Below are 9,828 nucleotides of genomic sequence, written 5' to 3' on the forward strand. Positions count from 1 at the left end.
ATTCTATTCTAGTTCCCTCCCCACCCTCTATCGCTCCTTTCCGATTTTCAAACGCACGCACGCACACACGCACGCACGCACACACACAGAGGCTCTATTTCTGCTTCTCTGCAGTCTCTCTCTTGCTCTTTCTCTCCCACTCTCTCTCTATCTCTCTCTCTCTCTGGTAGCAGAATGTTTCAATTATTCATGTGGTTGAAAAATTCTAATAAAATGGATTTTTTCACTACACAGCGAAGGCAGCCCTCAGCTCAGGGTCCTAAGTTTCCCTCTCATTTCTTGTCTACTGTTTCCCTGGCAACAGAGACATTTTAAGCTGGAAACATACGTGATGTTAATCACGCAAACACGTATGCAAGATCGCCCTCACGCGTATCCCGTGGTCGTTATGAGCGTTCTCTTTTCGCGCGGCCTCAAAAATTAACCCCGTAACCGGTCCGTAACCTGCAATACCCGCGTAGAACACGGGGGCAGTATACATTCATGCCTAGTGACATGACTGACGCCAGGAAGCCAGGAAGGATGCTGGAACCGCTTGAAGAGAAGCCCTGATCTGCCCCCTAGTGGATATACCGTTTAAACCTCCAGTCAGACAAGAAGTAAGCAGACCAGCATGAGAACAATGTCGCCCGGGACGCAACCACGTCACGTGCACGTAGCGCAAGATTATTCAAGTATGTTACCAGCTTTATAACCCAAGTGCAAATCAGCATACGAGACTCCCCCCCCCCCCCCCCCCCCCCCCTACACATGTGCACATGTGCAGACACGCAACAAAACATCAATATTAGCCACTCCAGAACCCATTATATAAGTATTTATTGGCAATTCTTGAAAATGTTCACAATTTATAGGCAGACGTCAGAATATTTTTAGCTTTAGATAGATTTAGTTTTGTTTACTGAAACAATCTATCAAGTCATGCACAGGCACGTACATAGTCAGTAAAGATACCCAAAATAAATGCAACAATTATGCCTGAAAAGCATCACCTCTTTTTGGGAAGATAGCAGGTATTTCTTCGAAATTCAGCGTTTAAAAGGCCTTCTTTTCTCCATTATAGCAGAACCATAGCGCTGCCACAGTAACACCTGTCAATCATAATTTGAAATATGATGGAGGAAATAACCGAAACAGAATTTAAATACAGACGACAATATTAAATGGGTGCAGGGAATCAAAACATCAATTTCCATTAGTGAGCTACTAATGCAGTATAAGGGATTTAACAAATCAATAGAGAAAAATAAAAATAGATTTAAAGAAACATAAGAATTAAAAGAACTTTGCAGCTGGCAATGGAAGGTCATGCCACAGAACGGTATTGCATTCTATAATATATTTCAACATCAAATTCCTCACAATCATATGCAACATAAGATAGCTACAGTATAGAGGATATACACATATTAACATTAATTGAGTGTAAACATGCCACTGGTATCATACACGTTCTATGAATAATTACAACAAGAAAATAATAATGAATTCCATCTATGAGATAATAAACGTGTGCTACATTTGTTTATGTGTACAGCATTATTCCACTGTTAAAATCATCAAAAAACGAGAAACGTTTGAGCAAATTATAGCTGATTAAGCAGGTCCGTAAATTGCTTCAATTGGATACTATTTCCATATATGTGCAGAGGGGCTAACAGTAATAATAATAATAATAATAATAATAATAATGCGATAATGCACGTGTATATATGTACGTACATTTCTGTGATATAACAGATAATGCAAGCAGGTTACATAGTTATATACTATAGTATGAAAAAGTCTTAGCAAGCGGTCATTCATTCACGGGAATATAGTTTAGCAGATGTTCATAAAGAGAAGGCATGCGGCAGTCCGTTTCCCCTCAAGCCGAGCCGGAGCGGCGTTTCGGCACGGCACGGCGCTCCGCCCTCTCTGCTCTGCCCACCCAACATCCAGCCGCGGTTCACCTATCCTCACGGGCGAACCACGCGACCGTTAAGCGCACGAAAGTCCCGCTGTAATGGACGCTGTCGGGAGAGGCAGGCTTCCGAAGTCGTTTCTGAAAAATGCTGGTAAGGGGCTCAGCCTACAAGGACTAGCAGAGTTACCAGCGAGAGGGGGAGGGTGGGTTGGGGGGCAAGATTTAGACAGGCTCTGCCGATCGTTAAACCATCCATACAAGCTGGTGCTCCAAATTTGGCACAAAGTCCGGTACTTCGAAAGCTCTTTGTTTTTATAAAAACGGACATAGGTCACTGCGAAAAGAATAAACAGCTAAGCATCCTAAAGTGTGGTGAAAATAAAACAACAGCTGCCGGTGCTGATATTTGCTGTTATTTAGTCCTCCAAACACCATTTACCAGACCTTTCGTCGATGGGATTTTGAGGACATTGTGGAATCTTTAAAGTATGATTATGATCCCCATATACCCACTCAGTTCCCACAGAACTACCCAATCAGCTCAGCGCTCTGCGCTGCGTGCAAAGAATCGATCCCTGCGTAGGCTACACGTTCACCAACATGTCGGTGAACACTTAGCCTGCTTCATAAAAACTTCCCAAAACACCACAGCCTGTGCAAAAGGCTTTACGAAAATACAGCTCTCATAAAGGACAATACAACTCGTAACTGAACTCACTGACCATTGCATCTTCAAATACAGTAGTGGACTATGAAACACTGAAGCAATCTGAAACAGTTCTTGTTAACTATAGAGCCCTGGCTTCAGAACGTAGGATAAGTGCTGTAATAAGTTGCAAATTTTCGTTTTGGTTTCTTTTGTTCACTCGAAGATGCCGACACTAACATCATACAGTGGTGTGCATATTTCTAAAGGCTTTTACAATCATACACTACATTAAAGTGTGCACATTTGATACGTCATTGATAAATCTGTATTCCTTAGTTAATAATACATTCCACACGATTAACTCTGGATACAGGTGTGCGAGATTCTGACATGTGAATAATAAATCGGACACAATCTGTCTCTGGGCTCCAACGAGAGCACCCCCATCTGCCTCTCCTTCCCTCCCTCCCTCTCGCTCCCCTCTCTCACTCTCCCTCCCTCTCTCTCTGTCACCCGCTACCTCTCCCTCTCTCTCACCATTCCTCAATCTCTCTTCCCTCTCTCACTCTCCCTCCCTCTCTCTCACCCACCCCCTCCCTCCCTCCCTCACTCCCTCTCTCTCACCCACTTCCTTCCTCTCTCCCTCTCTCACCCACTCCCTTCCACCCTCTCTCTCACCCACTCTTTCCTCCCACCCTCTCTCTATCTCCCCTTCCTCACTCTTCCTTTGCCCCCTCTCTCCCACTCTTTTTCTCTGCCCCCTCTTCCATTCTCTCTCCCTCTCTCTTCCATTCTCTCTCACCCACTTCCTCTCTCTCTCTCACCCACTCTGCCTCTCCCTCTCTCTCTCAGGACCTTTCCCCCCCCCCGGTCTTGTAAGAGTACCCGCTACCGCAGAAAGATAACCCACAGACCCACGTCTTCGTCAGCAGAATCTTGGGAGCACCTCCCAACACAGTCTCTGTAGACAGCCTCTGACTCTATTCCAAAAATACCCCCCCCCCCCCCTCCCCTGGAGAGTGCAAGGTTCCAGGCTCCCCAGCGGGGTCGGATTGCACTCAAACACCCGCTGAGTCCAGCACCCCACATCAGGCTTAATCCCGCGTGCCCTTAACAAAGTCATCCCCCCCCCCTCCCCCTCCCTCCCTCCCTCCCCCCCTTCCTCCTTTTCTCAGCTCACACTCGCAGGTGTGTGTGATGCGTGCGTCCCGCTCTCTCTCTCTCTCTCTCTCTCTCTCTGTCCACACCTCTAAATGTGTTCCACGCAAATTTTGGCACGAGAAGGACGTTCAGGAGTAGTTTTTTTGTTACGTTTTTGTGCTAAGCCATGCATTTGGAGTGTGAAAATGGATGAGTCTTGCAGGCCTTGGGTCGGGTGATGACAGGAAAGCCAGTAGCTGTGCTGAGAAGATCGTGCTGTTCCGTAATTGACATGCACTGTCTGAATGGCGGGGTCCGGAATGGCGGGGTCCTGAATTATGGGGTCCTGAATTTTGGGGTCCTGAATTATGGGGTCCTGCATTATGGGGTCCTGAATTTTGGGGTCCGGAATGGCGGGGTCCTGAATTATGGGGTCCGGAATGGCGGGGTCCTGAATTATGGGGTCCGGAATGGCGGGGTCCTGAATTTTGGGGTCCTGCATTATGGGGTCCTGAATGGAATATCTTGTATTAGTCTGATCTTCAGGCAGTCAAAGGTCCTCTTGTGGTGCTCGTCTTATGGACCAGTAGACCATCCACACTTGGATTTGCAGGTTTTCTTATTTGAAGAGTAGAACAGCATAGCATGGGAACAGTATGGAAATCTCAAGGGAAAATGGTGGAAATGGTGTGATTGGCGGTTTCTCCATAAGTCCAGGTCAAGACTTCAATATAACTGTAAAAAAAGAACAAGAACTTGCCTTTAACTGTGAAACAGAAGTATAGCAGAACACAGACCACTTATAACCAAACCTACTGTCTAATGGGAATTAAGTCAAGACACAAAGGAAATGGGTGGGTCTACAACCAGTTGTCCAACATTGTCTTACGTCAACCAATCAAAAGGTTGTGCTCTTCAGACCAAATCTGTGAGTTACTGGTTGGTAGCGGCACCTCTTTCTGGTGCCATAGCTGACTGCAGGCACTGGAACGGTACCCAGAGAGCCAAACAGGTAGTGGTCATGCAAGGTCCAGAATCAAACCAGACAGGTAAAGGTGTGGCCACACAGGGTCCAGTACCAACCCAGACAGGTACAGGGATGGCCATTTATGGTCCAGAACCAACCCAAACAGGTAAAGGTGTGGTCATGCAGGGTCCAGAACCAACTGAAACAGGTCTGAAAGACACTCACGCCCCCAGTTGACGACGAGGAGGGTGATGATGATGATGACCCCGCCCACCAGCGAGAAGATGGACAGCACCTTGGCCACTCGGCCCAGACGGCGAGCCCCGTCCACATTGCCCAGCTGCAGGCTGTTACGGGACTGCAGGAGAGAGGGGAGAGAGGGAGGGAGGAGGGAGAGAGAGAGGAGGGGGAGAGAGAGAGGAGGAGGAGAGGAGGGAGGGAGGAGGGAGAGAGAGGAGGGGGAGAGAGGAGGGAGGGAGGAGGGAGAGAGAGGAGGGAGGAGGGAGAGGAGGGAGGGAGGAGGGAGAGAGAGGAGGGAGGGAGGGGGAGGGAAGAGGGGGAGAGGAGGGAGAAGGGCAAGAGAGGAGGGAGGGAGGAGGGGGAGAGGAGGGGGGAGGGAGGGAGGGAGAGAGGAGGAGAAGAAGAGGGAGGGAGGAAAGGGAGAGGAGGGAGGGAGGAGGAGGAGAGGAGGGAGAGAAGGAGGGGAGGGAGGGGGAGGGAGGAGAGGAGGGAGGAGGAGGAGAGGAGGGAGAGAAGGAGGGGAGGGAGGGGGAGGGAGGAGAGGAGGGAGGAGGGGGAGAGAGGGGGAGGAAGGGAGAGCAGAGGAGAAGAGAAGGGAGAAAGGAGGAGGAGAGGAGGGAGGGAGGAGGAGGAGAGAGGGGGAGGGCGGGAGAGATAGAAAGATGGGAGAAGAGAGGGAGAAGATAACAGAACTGGCTATGTTGCTCACCATAACAGAGTAAGCCAAGGCTACAAACACACACACACACTCACTCACCATAACAGAGTAAGCCAAGGCTACAAACACACACACACACACTCACTCACCATAACAGAGTAAGCCAAGGCTACAAACACACGCACTCACACCATAACAGAGTAAGCCAAGGCTACAAACACACACACTCACTCACCATAACGGAGTAAGCCAAGGCTACAAACACACGCACTCACTCACCATAACAGAGTAAGCCAAGGCTACGAACACACACTCACTCACCATAACAGAGTAAGCCAAGGCTACAAACACACGCACTCACTCACCATAACAGAGTAAGCCAAGGCTACAAACACACGCACACACACTCACTCACCATAACAGAGTAAGCCAAGGCTACGAACACACACACTCACACTCACTCACCATAACAGAGTAAGCCAAGGCTACAAACACACGCACTCACTCACCATAACAGAGTAAGCCAAGGCTACGAACACACACACTCACACTCACTCACCATAACAGAGTAAGCCAAGGCTACAAACACACGCACTCACTCACCATAACGGAATAAGCCAAGGCTACAAACACACGCACTCACTCACCATAACGGAGTAAGCCAAGGCTACAAACACACACACTCACACTCACTCACCATAACGGAGTAAGCCAAGGCTACAAACACACACACTCACTCACCATAACAGAGTAAGCCAAGGCTACGATGTTGAAGGGCCACATGGGGCAGAAGCAGGACAGGATGGCCAGGAACAGGTAGTCGTGCGCCTTGCTGCCGTCGCCCATCCCCTCGGTGATGGTGCTGGGCTGCCGCGACAGGGAGGGGCGGGGCGAGGCCATCATGGAGGCCAGCGACCCGGACCGGCTGCTCCCCCGGATCCTGCCGTTGGGGTAGGCGTGGGATTTGGGCTGCTGCTGCTGCTGCCGCGGAGGCGAGGAGCGGGACGAGGGCGGGGGCGAATCCGCGGGTCCCGGGTACACGCCGTTACCTAGGGAACGGAAACGAGAAGACAAACGACGCCGTGTCATCCGCGGGCGCCAGGCTGAAGCGGACGCCCCACCAAACCGAGACAGGCAGACACGTCTAAATCACAGTGAAATACACTCCGCACTAACCAGCCTAGTGCACACAAAAAAAAACAAGCTAACATATATTCTCACTTTCAAATGTTAATAAAGAATATAGGACAGCAGATCCAGAAGATATACAGGTCGCAGTGCACAATGGGCAAGGAGCTGGTCTTGTAACCCAGAAGTCACACGTTCGATTCGCAAGTGGAATCAATGTAAATGCTATGTGACAGTTGCGTAAGTTGCTCTGGATTAGAGCGTCTGCTAAATGCCTGTGATGTCATTTACTGAACCGAAGTTCAAAGGTCGAGTTTCAGAGATGAACTCCTTTTTCATAGCGGTGCGTTCTTACTTTTGTTCGCCTCCTCGTTCACCATGATCATCAGGTCCTCCTGAGCCTGGACATGCTCCTGGGAGGGTGTGCCAGGCGCGGGGCTTTGCTCCTCCCTCACGGGCTGCAGGGTGACAGGGGCGGGGCCGGGCTCCAGGCTCGCCGACTGAGCCCGCAGTTCCTCCTCCAGGACAGCAGGGACAGCGCTGGGGGACAGAGGGGGCTGTGCGGTATTGGTGTTCACAGCCATGGCGGTCAGTCTGTGCTTCTTCTTCTTCTTCTTCTTCTTCTTAATTTGACACCTGGAGGAGGAAGAGCGCGGTCACTGAAATCTGAGAGGAAAGGTGCTTTTTGTGCTTCATATCCAATACATGAACATGAATTATTAAGCAAGGGGGCGTTTGTCGTGTACCGTGAATTTCCCATTTTAGTGAATTGTCCCGTTTCAGCTTACAGGAGCAGAGAGCAGTGTTCCCACTCATTTTAGGAAATTATTTTCCAGGACTTTTCCAGGACAATTTCCATGACTTAGAGACATGAAACATGGACAATGGTAGCCCAAAGGACCGGGGGGGGGGGGGGGGGGGGGGGGGGCAGGGGCAATGTGCAAGTACCATAACCATTCAAAACTTTGTGCTGCCGTGTAATCTCAGCAGCTAATTAAAATGAGAAAAGCAGAGAAAAATACAGAAAAATATGCAGTCTCAGCTCTAAATATACCGTGTAATAGCTTGACTTATAGCCTAGCCTACAATTTTCCAGGACCTCACAAATATTTCCAGGACATTTTGTACATTTTCTCATTTTCCTGGTGTTTTCCATGACTGGAAAACTAGTCAATAAATTTCCAGGTTTTCAAGGTTTTCCAGGACGAGTGGGAACCCTGTTAAATCCGTGAGCTTCAAGTTAAAGCTTCCAATGAAGCTTGCAATTCTAAATCACTGTGAGAGACAGAGCGAGAGAGAGAGAGAGAGAGAGAGAGAGAGAGAGAGAGAGAGAGATCAAAGCTAATTGATGCCAGCTGATGCTTCAGCGAATTAAACCAAATGACCCGAGATGTCGCCCCTAAACAGAAGGAAAGAAATCTTAAAATAATCTTAAGATTACGCTTTGTGTAATGTAGCATAGAGCACAGTGTCTGTGTGTGTAACACAAAGCATAGTGTTTGTGCGTGTAATGTAACACAAAATGCAGTGTCTGTGTCATGTAACAACACAAAGTGGGGTGTGTGTGTGTGTAATATAACACAAAGCCCTGTGTGTGTGTAATATAACAACACAATGCTTGGTGTGTGTGTGTGTGTGTGTGTGTGTGTGAATAACAGAACACAAAGCTCAGTGTGTGTGTGTGTGTTTACATGTGTGTAATATAACAACACAGAGCTCAGTGTGTGTGTATGGGTGTGTGTGAGTATGTGTGTGTGTGTGCGTGTGTGAATAATAGAACACAAAGCTCAGAGCTCAGTGTGTGTTTACACGTGTAATATAACAGAGCTCAGTGTGTGTGTGTGTGTGTATGGGTGTGTGTGTGTGGGGGGGGGGGTTGTCAAGAGAGAAATATAGAGAAACGGAGACAAGTGAAAAGGGAGGAGGGTGGTGTACATCCATCAATGTCTTAACTTAATAACGCCTTGTGGCCAAAGTGTATGGTCATAAAGCGTGTAGATGTCATTTTAATAGCTGCGAAACTGGCGTTTGAATTCGAAAATTAATCTAACGCTTCCTTTCAAAAAAGAATTACACTGAGGATCAGTAAACCACAAAGACACACCTCTGTTAACAAATACGTACAGATTCACAGGTTATTCTGACAGTCCAGTCATGCTTACGCACAAAAGCATACACACACACACACACACACTCACACACCCACATTTCAAACATGCGTGTTTTAACAAAAAATATTCACATTCCATTAAAATGCACACAGGAATAATTACCTACCTTATACTGAGTTAAATATCACCAGAATCTGGATTGCCATACCATTTATTTTCACCATATATATATATATATATTTAAAACAAGTAATTTCTTTTCCAGGAAAAATGTTCCTCTGATAGATTATTTGCTGATCGATTTTTTTTTAAATACAAAAAAACGTTACGCTGAGTGACCGAGAAACCGTCGGTTTTTTTGGTTTTATGGATTTAAATTCTGTAAACCTTGATGAAAAACATTCGACCAGGACACAGTCGCAGGGAAGCGCATTCCAGTCAGCTACCTTGGCTCTGGCATCTTCTAGCGCGCTGCGCGAAGGGTGTGATTCTAACTGGACCCGGGTGGAGATGGGAGATGGGAGAGAGAGGGAGGAAGGGAGGAAGGGAGGGAGGGAGAGGCGGTGGAGGGGTGGCCGGAGGGAGGGGGTGTAGTGTACATGTAAGAAATAAACTAGCCTAAAGCGGAGCCTGAGAGGATAGGCGACGTAGCTGCGGAGGGATGTTTTTTTGGGGAGGGTTCCCTTTAGTTTCCCGATTACTACCGAGCGACTTGTGCTGATGCAGCTTATTACGTGCACGGGCACACGACTCTTATTAATTAATTTTATTTCCATTAATCAGCAGTCCCGCATAATCAGTTCGAAGCTCGCATATCTATATTCCTGGTAAAATTATCTATTCGACAGCAGATAAGTACATACAAATAACTCCCTTATCAGTGTTCATTCTCGAACCTCCAGGCTGCAGGGCGTGCCAACTCAGTGGACCGTCTTATAATGAAGTACAGGAGTACCACACTGTAAGGTACACACACATAAATGGGACAATACCGAGCAGACACAATCTGAGCAGAAAATGCACCAAAGG

At 47.9% G+C, this 9,828-nt stretch overlaps 1 protein-coding gene across 1 annotated transcript; it reads right to left on the reverse strand.

Annotated features, from left to right (window-relative positions):
• Window positions 1-3,714: 3,714 nt before the first annotated feature.
• On the reverse strand, window positions 3,715-9,322 carry LOC118216415 (proline-rich transmembrane protein 2). Its single transcript, XM_035397545.1, has 5 exons — window positions 8,966-9,322; window positions 7,044-7,324; window positions 6,302-6,609; window positions 4,888-5,020; window positions 3,715-4,430 (listed from the first exon to the last, which is right to left on the reverse strand). The coding sequence occupies exons 2-5, from the start codon at window positions 7,270-7,272 to the stop codon at window positions 4,414-4,416; spliced, it is 687 nt and encodes a 228-aa protein (XP_035253436.1). The 5' UTR covers window positions 7,273-7,324; window positions 8,966-9,322; the 3' UTR covers window positions 3,715-4,413.
• Between the last annotated feature and the right edge of the window lie 506 nt (window positions 9,323-9,828).

This window comes from Anguilla anguilla, chromosome 17, assembly GCF_013347855.1.
Source record: "Anguilla anguilla isolate fAngAng1 chromosome 17, fAngAng1.pri, whole genome shotgun sequence".
NCBI lineage: Eukaryota > Metazoa > Chordata > Actinopteri > Anguilliformes > Anguillidae > Anguilla > Anguilla anguilla.

Bases quoted from the DNA above. Each gene is read 5' to 3' on its own strand.
- LOC118216415 (XM_035397545.1), bottom strand. From the start codon at position 7,272: ATGGCTGTGAACACCAATACCGCACAGCCCCCTCTGTCCCCCAGCGCT. The intron at 6,610-7,043 runs GTAAGAACGCAC...TCCGTTCCCTAG, and splicing joins GAACGAGGAGGCGAACAAAA to GTAACGGCGTGTACCCGGGA. The intron at 5,021-6,301 runs GTGAGTGAGTGT...TCTCTCCTGCAG, and splicing joins CCTTGGCTTACTCTGTTATG to TCCCGTAACAGCCTGCAGCT.